This window comes from Delphinus delphis, chromosome 15 (genome assembly GCF_949987515.2).
Source record: "Delphinus delphis chromosome 15, mDelDel1.2, whole genome shotgun sequence".
NCBI classification, from domain to species: Eukaryota; Metazoa; Chordata; class Mammalia; order Artiodactyla; family Delphinidae; genus Delphinus; species Delphinus delphis.
The window spans coordinates 57,908,744-57,923,570 of record NC_082697.1 but is presented as its reverse complement, the minus strand read 5'-3'; the positions used below and the strand labels follow the sequence as shown (position 1 = coordinate 57,923,570).

The 14,827-nt window shown below is 49.2% G+C and overlaps 1 protein-coding gene across 4 annotated transcripts in view; it reads right to left on the bottom strand.

The window, feature by feature from the left end:
- Positions 1–14,827, bottom strand: part of CLEC16A (C-type lectin domain containing 16A) — a 209,942-nt gene that overhangs the window by 165,113 nt on the left and 30,002 nt on the right. For all 4 annotated transcript variants that reach the window (XM_060031745.1, XM_060031747.1, XM_060031746.1 and 1 more), the window contains exons 6-9: positions 14,349–14,472; positions 11,597–11,771; positions 10,099–10,152; positions 6,771–6,884 (exon numbers count right to left, since the gene is read on the bottom strand). In XM_060031745.1, the coding sequence (XP_059887728.1) occupies positions 6,771–6,884; positions 10,099–10,152; positions 11,597–11,771; positions 14,349–14,472 (467 nt within the window). The remainder of the gene's footprint in view (positions 1–6,770; positions 6,885–10,098; positions 10,153–11,596; positions 11,772–14,348; positions 14,473–14,827) is intronic.

The following is a 14,827-nucleotide window of genomic DNA, read 5'->3' as shown; positions in this document are numbered from 1 at the left end:
TCCCCCCAGATTTCTACATGACTTGCTCCCTCAATTCCTTAAAATCTACGCTCTAATGTCACTTTCCCCGTGAGGCCACCCTATGGAGAAGTGCACCCCTCCCAAGCCTCCTAGCACAGCCCCCCTCCCTCCTCTGCTTCACTATAGCTGCTCTTCCAGAGCTCGTCTCACATCAGAACATGCTCTGCTGTTCATTAATAGTTTTATGGTTCCTGTCTCTCTTCCCACTACGAGAGAAGCTCCCGGAAGTCAGGGGGTCTTTGTTTTGTTCATGGTGTCTCTCTAGTCCTAGAACACTGCCTGGTACACACCCAGTAATTATGTATCGAACAGATGAATAAATAATGCTGTCCCAGCTTCAAGGAACCCAAAGTCTAGTTAAAAAACTCAAATGCCGGGCTTCCCTGGTGGCGCGGTGGTTGAGAGTCCGCCTGCCGATGCAGGGGACACGGGTTCGTGCCCCGGTCTGGGAGGATCCCACATGCCGCAGGAGTCATGGCCACTGGGCCTGCGCATCCGGAGCCTGTGCTCCGCAACGGGAGAGGCCACAACAGTGAGAGGCCCGGGTACGCAAAAAAAAAAAAAAAAAAAAAAACCACCTCAAATGCCCAAAGGGGCCTGGCCACTGATAAAAACTCACAAAGCCCCAGGGCACAGACAGCAGAAGTGGTGGGTGCCTCCTTTTCCTGTCCCCACCCTTGATTTTCCTGATTTCAGGCGAGACCTGGAAGAAGCCACCAATGGCTCAATGCAGACTAGGGGAGGTCTCCATTCAGTGACACTGCCTCGCCCCTCCGAGCCACCTCTGAGCGGTCTCCAGCCTGGTGGCTGCCCCAGTCCGTTCTGTGTCATGCTGCTGGGCAGACAGAAAAGCCAGCTCAGGCCTGAGTCACAGAACCTTCTCCGTGCCCACTCCCGCATTACCCACTGTGTTTTGCCCTGTCAGCTCCTCCAGGCTGTAGCCATCCAGAGAATCCCTGGCCCTCCTCTGTTCCCTGGACCAGGACCTGCCCCTCAACCCCGCAGGTCAGTCGCCGGTGGCCCTGGCTACAGGTCATGCCTCTGTGAGCCTCCACGCCGCAGGGCTTCCATCAGCTGTGCAGCCCCCTGCTTCCACACAGCAGGAAGGGAGAGGCGACGGTTCCTACGTGGAATGTGCTGCACCCTGGATTCTCTCTGATTCTGTTAAACCCCCATGGCCTACGAGCCAGCGCTGCCACACACAGGGCTCTGCAGGCAGCGGGGGCGCCTGGGAGCTATAACCCCATTGAGGGATAATGGGCTAGACCACAACGGCCCCGCAAAAAGGGAGAATACACACAAATTCTAGTTCTTTGTGGGAATGCTTGAAATGGTGCCAGCTAAGGCCCTTGATTTATACAAGTCTATTCTTTCCCTTTGGTGTTCCCGACCAACCCCCTCCCAGAAGCTGATTACGACTTTCAGGAAGAAGAACACGTGTGCTCTGGAACCAGCATTGGTTACCCTGGGGGTCGCAGGTAAGGTCAGGGGCACCGAAAGATATGGGGGAACTCTAATCCCAGCCGCAGAGGGCTATTCTGCCCGATGCATTCAATTCTTGGGGGCCTCTGCTGCCGTCTGATTCAAGCCTGGTTTGGAAAGCCTGCCATGCACTGGCAACCCGGGGACCCAAGCCAATGATGAACTCTCTGCTTCTGCAAACACACAAGCCAGAGAAGCCAGGCTGCTACTTCCTTAGCTGCCAGCTCCACACACCACGCCCCAGCAGAATCTTCTGCCAACAGAGGGTCCAGCTCCCAGGAAGGACAGGTGTCACGTAGAGAACCGGTGGCTAACATTTTGAGTGTGCGCTCACCCTTCTGGATCCCCCAAGAATCACCTGGAGACCATCCCAACTGGCTGAACCGGTGCCTATAGAGAGACAGCAGATGTTCTCACTTTGGGACAAACAAGCCTATTCTGCCCCAGAATTCTGTCCCCACTCTGAATTCAGAGCCAGCCAACCACGTAAATGCACGCTGGCTGGCTAAGAATTTGCACCTTCCAGGGTAGAATCTGGGGCCAGCTGAGGTGGAGGCCCAGCTGCACACAGAGGCTCAGCTGCTGGCACTAGACGGCAACGTTCACAACTGGTGCTGTCACCACTGTCGTCACAGTAGTCGTCATGGCTGCTACACTTGACCCTCTGCGCCCTTGTGTCTGGTCACAGGACACCTCCTTTTGGGGCACACTAAGTGTGCCTCTGTGTTAACCATCCCAAGAAGGGACGTCCCAAGTAGGGGATGCAGGGTTGTTCCAAAGCCTCAGAAACTAAGACCTTTCTTTTCTTTTTCTTTCTTTTTTTATTTTTACATCTTTATTGGAGTATAATTGCTTTACAATGGTGTGTTAGTTTCTGCTTTATAACAAAGTGAATCAGTTATACATATACATATGTTCCCATATCTTTTCCCTCTCGCGTCTCCCTCCCTCCCACCCTCCTGGCACACTGAGCTGATCTCCCTGTGCTATGCGAGCTGATCTCCCTGTGCTATGCGAGCTGATCTCCCTGTGCTATGCGGCTGCTTCCCACTAGCTATCTACCTTACGTTTAGTAGTGTATATATGTCCATGCCTCTCTCTCGCTTTGTCACAGCTCACCCTTCCCCCTCCCCATATCCTCAAGTCCGTTCTCTAGTAGGTCTGTGTCTTTATTCCTGTCTTACCCCTAGGTTCTTCATGACTTTTTTTTTCTTAAATTCCGTATATATGTGTTAGCATACGGTATTTGTCTTTCTCTTTCTGACTTACTTCACTCTAAGACCTTTCTGAAGCTAACATCTGCTATTTAGGCCGTGATGTCTGCCAGACTTCGGAATAAGCACATTACGCTGCTGCATTTAATCCTCTCCGAAAATCCACTGTTTTTATTCTAATTGGAGAGGTGAGGACGCTGAGGCCCGGAGAGGTGGACTAGCCTGCCCGGGGACACATCTAGTAAGACGAGGAGCCAGGCAGCCTGGCTGCAGAGTCCATTGCACCAGACAGAATGTGGAACAGCACCAAAAGCAACCCCTCTGCCACTCCCTCCCCACTGTGCCTCTGAGCAGAGAGAAGGTGGCATGTGAGGGTCAGGTTCTAAGAGTCATGAAGGACATCACAAGAGCCCTTGTGACCCCACCGCCAGTTCACCCACTGAGTCATTCGTGCCTGCTGTGAGCCCTCGAGCATCCCCGGCCAGTCCCGGGACAGCATAGGCGACACAGACGTCTCTAAGACACCGTCTCCTGTCCTCTAGGGGGGCTGGGAAGCCCAGTGAGGGCAGGAGTCGTGTCTTGCCTGGGCACCAGTGCATCTCCACTCAGGGAATGGATGAATGAATGCAAAAACCAAGGAAGCGATTCCGCAGAAACCCAGGATGAAAAAAGTCCCTTCAAAAACAAAAAAGTACCTACAGGTAATGATGCATATCCCATAATCTAATCTGTATGTTCATTTTGCAAAAATAATGAGATGTTAGCAGTTTCAGAATGAGTGTTCTCTTACTCTGCTTCCCCCGACAAGAAACACTATCTGCTCTGCATTAAAATTATAGCAAGAATTATCCCTTAGCAGGAACCATATGATTTGAATGCACAGATGAATTTCAATTAGACATTTATCTAACCATGCTGATGTGTTTTCAATTTAACCCTAAATTACAGACTTTTCAAATAACTCTACTCTCCCCTCTGCTTCTCTCTCTTCAATTTTGGTTTGGTTTTGTGAAATGTCTGCTGGTAAAATGAAGCAATACCAGTAACTTATCTACAAATTACGGGAAGGAGAAAGTAGGTTAAAAAAGACCAAGAAACTTAAAACAAGCATTATCAAACCACATCCGAGTTAGGCAGGAAACAATAGGAGACAGTTCTTGCTCAGAGGGAAGGAAGGTAAATCTTACCAGGACTATTGTCAAACAAGTCACAGATGAGATAAACTCTTCCCGAATTTCAACTGCAGTCATCAGAATACACAAACTTCGAATTCGCACCCAGGGAAAGGCAATAACCGGAAGTAGAAGGCTGACACTTTCACTTGGGCTGGCAATTCCTTCCACACTCAAAAGAATCTCCTTTTCAGTTCAGGTGTCCACCACACGAGCGCCATGCATCTATCACAGCGGAGGCAGGAATTCATCCCAAGGGGAGGCCATTGGGAAAAAGAACAGATCTCCTAGACAATCCCGCCAATTAGAGGGTTCAACTAAAGTGGGTATCCTAAGCTGAGAGGTCACCAGTAACTTCCTGCAATTTGCTTTTGCTCTAATTGCAAATCCTCCATGTATCAATGTCAATATCCTGCTTGTGACACTGTACTAGTGTTTTGCAAGATGTCACCACTGGGGAAAAACTAGGGAAAGGGTAAGGGATCTCTCTGTATTATTTCCTGCAACTGCACGTCAATGAATTGCAATGAAAAAACCCTGCAAACCCAAGCACCCCAACAATCTCTGGGTCCATCTCTTGGAACACCAAGTCTAACTTCGGCAGCGAGGGTCTTATAGGGTCTTATAGACATTCTGCAATGAGCTATTAGCAGCTATCTTGGGCTCTGGAAATCATGTGACAAAACAAAGTCCAAAGGAACCCACTCCATTCCGGTCTGTTATTAACATAAATTTAGTATGAGTTAGCAGCAGGCTGGGTGGGGGCGGACTGGGCAAATCTGACAGCAGACACATGCCTCATCTGATGCGGGCGGCTTCTGAGAAGCTTCCTGCAGGAACATATGCACAACCGGGACCAGATCTTCTGACTGTTCAAGACCATCCTGAAATCTGGACTTTCATGTGAAACTTCCCAAATGTTAAAGTTGGCGATTCATAAAATTTTCTTTCAAACACTGTAAAGACCAAACCAAGCAGCTCTGAGGGCTAGACTGCAGCCTGTCAAGCACTTGATGGGCACTTTAAATCTATATTCTCCCCATCCTCACCACGGCCCTCCCGAGTGGGACCTACACTCGCTGTTTTCTAAATGGAGTAAAACGACTTGCCCAGGGTGACCCACTGGCTGGAGGGGTCCTCAGCAGCCCTGCCTGGGGGCCCTGCTGATTCTTCTGACTCAACGTTCCATTACTTGCATTCATTCAGCAAAAGCGGGTTTAGGAAAGTTGCAAACAAATTATCTCCAGCTGCATCAACACTAAGCCAACTCCACATTCTCTAGCCCATGTGTCGTCACAACATGGACCACTAGGGGAGCCCTATCCTATTCATCACTCGTCACCCCATCACTTCCAGGTTAAATCCTCTCACCAAACACTACTCCTTCCTTTTAGAGCACATATAAGACTTGAGATAGTACACTTGCTTGTAAGCTTAATCAAAATCTGTCTCTCCTGCTGGACTGTAAAGCTCCAGCGTGACAAGGGCTATCTAGGTTTTGTATATCCCCAGAGATAGCATGATGCCCGAGCCAAAGAAGGGGCTTAATAAATACTTCTTGAATGAAGCAAAGAAGGGATAGGCCAGACAAGAACCATGACAAGGCCCTATTCAATTCAGCTGAACTAACGCCACCACCAATGAGGACAGAAGGTTTCTGGAAACCTTTTCAGAGGCTCTAATGAGCCTTAAAAAGCACAGTGGCCCGGCCAAGACACTGTACAGGGGAAAACCCAGAAGGGCAGGGACCTCTTATAATTGTACTCCATGCAGTGCTGGCCCTTCACGCTCCGGGATCACTCTCCAGGATCACTCTCCACCCACTCGCTCAGATATGACCAGAGTCGACTGCCCAAGGGTAAGCCCAGCCCCTTCACCTGCGTGCCGACTGAGAACCGGGCTGCAGAGACAGAGCTCTCATGAAACGGCCTTTGTGTAAACACCTCTCATTTCAGACGTGTATGTGGAGCCTACGCTGCAGCAGATCCAATGACAGACAAGACGCCTGCTCAGAGCAGGTAAGACCTTTAACGAGAAGGAACCAGGAGCAAGGGCCTTCCAGGCAGTGCGTAGGGTTAAGGGCACAGGTGTGGAGGGAAGAAAGCACAGAGCACGCTGGGGAAGAAGCAAGCAGGGCCAGGACTGAGGTAGCCCAGAGCTCAGTGTGTGTGTGAACAGGATGGGAGGAGGGAAGGCAGGCAAGACACAGGGCCAAGCAGGGAAAGCCTCGGGAGAAGTCATCACCCTGGTGATCAGGGTTTCCCTTTAGCAGAGCACAAACATGCACAAACCACAAACATGCTGTTTAGGCCACAGTTGGTGATAATTTAAAACTTGCGAGTATCTGCCTAAAAATGAAGCTTTCCAGTGTCTCCAGAAACATGAGAAAACCTGGCAATACAGCATCCACGTTCCTGCAGAACAACTGGAGGCTGGGGTGAGCAACAGCTGCTCACAAAGGACATATACACCCTCCAATTTGTCACAGTCCCCACTGCTCCCTACTACCCTCTCATGGGGCCCGTGTCATTCACAGATGCTCCCTGCCCATCCTCTGTAGATGCTGGTGCCTCGGACAAAGTATTCTCTCATTCGGACCCAGTAACAGTGTCTCACAGATACACAACCGAGGCCCCAGAACAGGACAATTCCATGTTCAATAACACACGCTCAGTCACATCCACTCTTAGTACCCGACCCCAGATTCCTCTGGGTATGCATGTCAAGACTGATTAGGTTCCCTGAATCCCAGACCAGCTTATGCATCATCAGTGCTGTAATAAGCAGGATGTTGGTTTCTGGTTTTAAAGAAACACACATTAACAAAATGAGCAATGGCTTTTTATCAGGGTCTCAAAACAGTCCCCCACTAATGACTTACACAGCTTCTCTGAACATCCTGTTCGGGCTTAGTGTACGTCTCAGACAGATCGCCGTTCAGAATGACTTCAGCTAATGAGTTCACCAGGGGTGCGTGATGTATAATTAGGAAGACCTGGTGAGGGGGAAAAAAAATGGGATGCACATTAAAGTGTGCAGACTTTCAACCTCTTCCTTCCTTGATCTGAAACAACAAGGCTGGGCTACATGAGTCTCAGCAGCAATCCTGGTGGTGCAAAACCCAAAGAATGGGTCACACTGGGGAGAAACCAGTTATACTCTTCTCCTTCTAGGGTTGGGCCCTCCTTCTTTCAGACTGTTACCTATTTGGCTGGCTGTTCTTCGGCGGAAGGAAGTGCATCAAAGCGAGACTGTCCCTCAGGCCGGCTGCAGCCAAATCTGGCTGAAGTGGAGCAACGTGAGAAGGGAGTGCCAAACCCACACCCTCCTTCCTCTCCACAGGCATTTCAGTGTCAAGTCCAATTAGGATAAGACTAGGAGGCACCGGCCCAGCACTTCGGTTACATGGAAGAAGGGGCTGGCGAGCCCTGCTCCAATCGAGGACTTGGCAGAGGATGTCTATGCGGAGATCCCATCCTGGAATGAGCTCTGACCCTTGCGGTGGGTTTGAGCGCACCAGAATTCCAGGGCAGCACTGGGAGGGGTGGAAGCCATGGGGAGGAAAAGCCGCACAAGCCAGAGACAGACCGAGTTGTGCCAGGAGGCAACATCAGAAGGTGCTGGGCTGTCGGGGATGGCCCGGCCACCCCACCCTGCTGCCCAGCGTTCAGAGGAATGGCTTGAGTAATCAGGGTACCAAAACCGCCTTGCAAAGCTGGCTCAGACACACCTGCTGGTTTCTTTTAAAATGTAAAGGCAACACGGTACCACAGTGCAGTGTGGGATGTACCGACCATCTGTATATCAGAGGGTGTGTGCGCCCATTTGTATTTGCTTATATATACAGGGAACAGGGTCTCGAATCCTCGGCACTACTGTCAGGCGATACATCTTTGCTGTGGGGGGCTGTCCTGGGCACTGGAGGATATTTGGCAGCATCTCTGGCCTCTACCCACTAGATGCCAGCCGCAGCCCCTCCCCCAGGCGTGACAACCAGAAATATCTTCGGACACTGCCAGACGTCCCCCCAGGTGGGGCGAAATCGCCACCAGTTGAGAATCCCTGGCAGAGTTCTCCCCGTCTCTGGAAGGACCCGGGAAGACCCTGTAACTATAGCTGTCTCTGGGGAGAGAAACCAAGAGACTGAACAAAAGTAGAAAGGCAGCTTGGTTTTCACCTGTTTGAACTTTATAACTTAAAAAAAAAAAATTATTAAAAAAAATATTGTAAAAAAAAAAAGGAAAGGCGTAAACTAAAACACTGGCTGCCTCTGGGGAGCGGGACTGGGTGTGTGGGGGACAGAGGTAAGAGGGAGATTTTTCCCTACATGTTATTTTGTACTGTTTGAGTAGGGTGAATATATTGTTCAAAAAAATAAATACAATTCAGATTAAAGGTACAGGCAGAATAGACAAATGTGATACCTACCTAAAAACAACAAAAAAAGCACACCTGTTTTTAAAACACCAAAGAAACGCTACCATAGACAATATGACCAAATGGGTTAGCCCATGTCCAGGGCTGTGGCAGGCATTCAAGCATGGGTGACTATGATGATGACGAAGGAATTCAGTCCACAAACATTCAGCGAGCACCTGCTAAGGCCGGTGTGGACACACATGGTGTTCGTTCCCTCCTGGGCTCTGGACGGAGAAAAGCCTGGGGAGGGCCGGTCACTGCAAGGTACGTGGAAGCGTGTGTGGGCCAGACTCGAAAGGCTGGGCCAGCCTGTCCGAGTCACGCTCTTGTCCCCAGTGGTGGTTTAGTTTCGGCTGGACAGCATCCTCGTCACACCAAATTAACATCGTTAATGTGAATTTTCTTGGTTTAGTAGCGATGTTTGTAAAATAATTTGTAAGGATGTTCTGATATAGAGTTTAATTAAGGACCGGGATTTATACCCAATTCGAGGTTTTCACACATTCGGGCAACGTGATGATAAAGCCCCATGGAAATGCAGGGGAGCGAGAGCCGTTTACTCAGGCTGAGGAACGCCAATGACAATGCTTTTTGTGAGAGACTGAAACAAGTAATTAGGTGCCTGAGCTGCTGGTCCTTCACGAGGAAAGCAGGAGAAAACGGGTTCTTGGAGAAAAAGTGTGTCCTGACCCCCGTGCTCCTCGGGGTGCACCAGCAGCTGAAGGGTCCTGGGGGCCTTGCCATGGGATTCCTGTGGCTCAGCATCTGGCCTGCTCGGGTCCTGCCAGACTCCCAGAATCCCAAGCAGGAGAAGCTGGCGGATTTGTAATGAGGCGGCGGAAATTGCTGCCAGGAGGGGCGGGGCTTGCACGGAGCTCCATCGCACAGAGGGGCATTCAGGAGTCGGCGTGCAGCTCTGAGCAAACAGAGCCCCCAGAACAAGACTCCGGGAGCAACGTGAGCTGGCCACATGCGGATCCTGGTTGGCCCGGCCACTGAGAAGAGGCCAACAGGAGACAGACCCGCCTCAAACTCAAAACGGCCCAGGGACCAAGTGAGAAGGACATGCTCTCAGCAAAGCAAATAAATACCTGGGCCACTGCAAAAGTGGGAACAGAGCTCTGGTCAAACGTCTGGCTACTTGACAGTCTAATGAGATGGCCTGAGAGTCTGGACTGCTTGTAATAAAAATATTTTTAAAGTTATGTAACTGGGTCACCATGGAGTTTTTCCCTTCTTGTAAATATTATATAATTACGAGAAGGAAACACACTTGTTTAAGAGGAGGAGGCAGACAAACTGGCTCAAGACACAAATCTGGGTGCTAAGCCTGCTACAAGACACTTTCCATAAGGTAATCTGGGAACTAGAACCATGACAAAAGCCTTTAAAAACAGCCTCATTAGTAGAAGCTTGTTAAGCCCCGGTTGCTGTGTGTGTACACACACTGGGTTCTGCAGTTTGGGGCTTATTTCAACATGGCTGAGAACAGGGGCCACCCAGCCCACATTTCCAGGGTATTTAGAAGACTCCTTGTTTGTTTTGGAAACCTCAGGCCCCACAGTAGAAACCAGCTACATATTTGTCAGGTCTGATTTATTTCTCCTTAAATTTCCAAGTACTACCACGAAGAAGATACATAGCCCCTCTACTCAGTGTCGTTACTTTACTTCAAGATGGGGGACACAGAGAAGGAAGATGGGGCAATGTGGCCTGGGAAATTTCTGAAAGGCAGCAGCACTCCAAGGACCCCCAGTGTGCTGGAGGCACAGGTGAACGATCAGACGTACCTGGGACAGAAGGTAGAGAGAAACCGGCAGGCTGATTTTCGGTCGTTCTCCTCCCTGGTGAAGGTTGGGGGAAAGAGAAAGAGAAACCTGGGTTACACATGTGAGCAGCACAAAATCCATGAAGCCAGAAGCCATCTGTCTGAAGGAGCAGCACCCAGCACCCCGACTTCCTCCAAGACCCTAAGATTCTTCTTTCCTGGTGGCAAAGTCCACCCTGCAAAATAAGCTCACAACCTAATCCTATCCGATACCATTTGCAAGGCCGCTATTCTTCCACCTGAGAAATCTTTCACCATGAGTCATGGATTAGAGGCTGGACCCAAGAGAAGAACTAGCTCCTTAAATTACCAAGAATGTTAATTTCCCCCAGCTTGGGCACCGAGAGCCGGAAGCCCGGCAGGAGAGGCCCCAGGGGGCCTGTTCTCAGGAGAGGGGCAGGGAGAAGTTGGGGCACTCTGGTCTCCGAGAAGCCCCTCATTTGTACTGGGCTTCAACAAGCTCCATCTCCTACCAACCCCGTGAGGATCTTCAAGACCCCCGTTTTGCTCAGGCAGGTTGACTGCCTCATCCAATGTCGCAGAATGAGGAAAGGGAAGAGGCAGAGTTTAAACCCACGTCTGAAAACTCCAATTCCCATGCTTTCTCTCTGCCTCCCAGAGCTGCAGCTGGCAGATCTCGTTAGGGTTGCAATTTTCTTTTATTCACTTATTTTTAACAAGAAGCACCATGTTCCATCTCCAAAAAGAAAGCTATACCTCCTTGGGACACATCTGCAGAGGCCGAAGCCCCTGCAGAGTAACCAGTTGGCTCTGTCCCGCCTCCTGCCAAGGCCTCTGTCCCTTAACTCTTAGAGGTACCGGCCGAAGGTCTCCCCTCCTTGAAGTGGCATTTCTCACGGGGGCACCGAGAGCCACCAGCTCAGAATCACTTGTGGGGCAGGTTCCCGGTCCACTCCAGACCCACTGAGCCAGCATCCCTGAGAGGAGTGAGAGGGCATCCGAGGATGTGCACTTGAACAGGCTCTATCCCCACAAGGGCTTCGAGCCGTAACTGTGGACAATCACTGCCCCGGAATCTTTTCCTAGGTGCGCTCCATCCCCTCCTGTCCATTCTGTGCAAGTGTTGTGGCTGGCTGGATCTTCTCCAAATCAATTACCTCTGGCAACTATCCGAAAAAGTTACCAGGGATGAGAACACCTCAAGAGAAGGATGCATAGAAACCAAAAGCCTGAATCTGTAGAGGTTTCCTGTTTCCTTCTGATGTCAGTAATCTTTTCTCATTCATTTACAGTCCACACACACACACGCACACACATATACTCTGTCTCTCTCTCCCTCTCCTTCCACCCCCTCTCAGGAAATAAGAGGAAAGGAAAGGGAAGCCAGCGTGCTTTGAAAAGAATCTCCCTCAGGCTCAAAGGCTTGGTCCCTTGCAAAGCCCCGTCCTGTTGGGGTGACTGCTCTTCCCCTCCTACAGACGACCCTCAGCCCGGCCCACCTTGTCCTGGTTCTCCAGCGAGTACACGTAGAGCGGCAGGAAGAGCCTGTTGAGCAGGTGGTCTGTGAGCACGTCGTTGAGGAACTCGCAGTTAATGATCAGGATGTCATTGAGATAGTGCAGGTGGTCCAGATGCTCAGCCACCAGGTCACTCAGCTTCCCCCGATTCCGATGCCTGCCGGGAGAAATGCCCATCTCAGCCCGGACGCCAAAGCTCAGAGCCTAGAACCAATGGCCTGAGACTGAGGTCGCAGGTGGCACTTCATTCACAAACGAATACCTGAGCCAGTCCCGAGAGACACCCATCCTGGCCCGACCAGTGGATTTCAGAAAGAGAGGATGGACAGGTCTGCTTCATTCGATCTTAGGGGACCCATGGGGTCCCCCCACTTTCCGGGGGCCTCAGTACAACTCACCCCACCATCACCACAACAGCCCAAAACAAAAGGGGTAAACAAAGCAAAACCCAATGAAGCTCTTAGCAAGCCATTTCAAGCAAGAGCAGCCACTGGTCCAAGTGGCAAGATCCCTTGGCTCCCAAGATCAGCAGCATCAATGGAACAACAAATCCGCGATAATTAAAATGCTCCAGGGGAGTTCTGAAGAGAGAAGCAGGCCTCAGCAGCCGCGTCCGACCCACAGGCCCCGTCCGTATGGGGGGCACAGTGCAAGGACGTGACACCCCACCCCAAGCCCAGGAGGCCCTGCCTGCTTCCAGTGAAGAGTGGATCGGTCTCTGCCAAGGACGAAGCCTTGAAACACCGATGGGGCACTTTCACCTCCCCCTGAGTGCTGTCAGTTGCAAAGAGCAATCTAGCTACCATAAGACCTTTTATTTTTATTATGATTATTATTCAAGTAATAGATGGTCATTGTAGAAGACAGACGAAGAAAATAAAAGCAAAAAGAAATCAAAGTCCCACCACTAACAGATAATATTACGTTATTTCCACGTCCCTATAGTCACATCTAAAAGGCAGGTGTTACATGTCTATCAATCTAATCACATATGCTTTAAAAAAAAAAAAATTTGCTTCTTTTACATAATTTTGGATAATTATTCCTTATTATGCTTTAATAAGATGTTTAGTAAATATTTATAGCAAATACACATTGTAAAGCCTAATACTATAATGAGCACCCATGAATCTACCTCCCATGAGACCCAGAACATTTATTTATACACAATGTTTTGCAACCCCTCCCCCGCACTTAATAAGATACTGTGTTCATTTTCCTCCAGCAGGATCATTAATGCACTTCACTTTTTAAACCTTTAGTTTAAAAAATATCTAAGTAATACATGCAGATGGATTTAAAAATCGAATAGTACTGATGAGCTGATAATAAAACACAGCTGCTCCTGGCCTCGCCTCCCCAACCCCTGTCCACTCTCCAGAGGAAGCGGTTTTCAACTCTTTTAGGTGTTTCTGTGGATAGTTCCTCCTGTATTTCTATAAAATCGACAAGGACCTCTATTTTGCGACTGAGCCATTTTAGATGTTACATAATGACCTCCTTTCATTGTGTTCCCTCCACCCGTCCCCACCCGGCAGTCATCAGCAACTGGTGTTGACATTATAATCATTCACTGCAGAGCCCCAGGGAGGACCAGGAGTTCACTTCCTTCCTCGTATAACTTTCTGTTCTTTCTGGAGTTGTGTCTCGTTATGCCTCATATCCATGACTATCCATATCTATATGGGTCCTTATCCTCCCAAATGCCCCATCAGATCTGCCATCCACCTCACCTTGCTTCTTTCCCAATATGGAAGCTAATATTTTCTCTCTCTCTAGCCCTCTGCCCCCAGGAGACCTCCTTCCTGAGTCCCTTCATCGTCCTGACCCCATCTAGGTGTGCCTCTTACCAGATCTGTGCGAAGCTGTCACCCTGGGGCAGTGGTTCTCAACTGATACAATTTTTCCTTAAGGGAGACGTCTGGCAGTGTCTGGAAACATTTTTGGTCTTCACAATTGGAAAGGGGGTGCTACTGGCATCTAGTGGGTGGAGGCCAGGGATGCTGCTAAACACCCTACAACGCATAGGACAGCCCCACACAAAGAATTCCCTAGTTCGAAAGATCAATAGTGCAGAGTCTGAGAAATCCTGTTCTGGAACTTATATTCATCACCAACTTAATTTTTTTTTAACAGATTTACTGAAATATAATTCACATACCAAAAACGTCACCCAAAGTACACAATTCAATGTGTTTTAGTATATTCATTTCCCCCACACACCCCTCCTCCAGCCCTAGGAAACCACTAATCTACTGTTTCTAGGGATTTGCCTATTCTGGGCATTTCATATAAGTGGAATCATACACTAGGTTGTCCCTTGCATCCTTTCACCGAGCATAATGCTTTCAAGGTTCATCCATGGTATATGTGTCAGTACTTCATTCCTTTTTATCGCCAAATACTATTCCACTGCATGCAAATACCATATTTTGTTCATCCATTTACCAGTGGCAGATCATCTTCATCTTTTTACCAGCTGCCTAGCACCCCATCTATGGATGTACTGGATTCACTTACCCTATTCCCCTCTGGGAGGTATCTGAGTTGTTTCCAACTTCCTACTGTTATGCAAAGTGGAAAGATGGGCAGAACCTTTCAGAGTATGGAAGTCCATATTCCGCGAACACATAGGTGGGTAAATTTTGTTCTAGTGTTTATTTTTTCTCTACAAAAACGGAATTCTCCCCTAAGCACCCTGTCTACCTAACAGGCACCCTGGGGGATCACTTACTCCTCATCCGTCTGCACACAGTTGTCAAGTTCGATCACGTGGCTCCCGATGAACCAGACCAAATTGGAGAAGTAAGGGACAGCAGTTTTATCTCTGATATAGTGCAGCATGGCCTGGTTATCCACTGAGAAAATCCACAAAAGAAGAGGGGAAAAAAAAAAGTCAAGCTACCAAATATAACTTGGGGGATATTAACAACAACAACAAAACCACAATAAAAAGCCCTCTACTATAATCTGAATCTTTTCTGTCTTTCCTGGAAATACTTTAAAATGGTTACCTTATGCAGAAAACTATACTCATCAAGGTAGTTCTTACGTTATTTTTATAATTAATAAAATTAATTAATAAAGGTAGACATTAATAGTGCTTTAGGGGCTTCCCTGGTGGCGCAGTGGTTGAGAGTCCGCCTGCCGATGCAGGGGACACAGGTTTGTGCCCTGGTCCGGGAAGATCCCACATGCCGCAGAGCGGCTGGG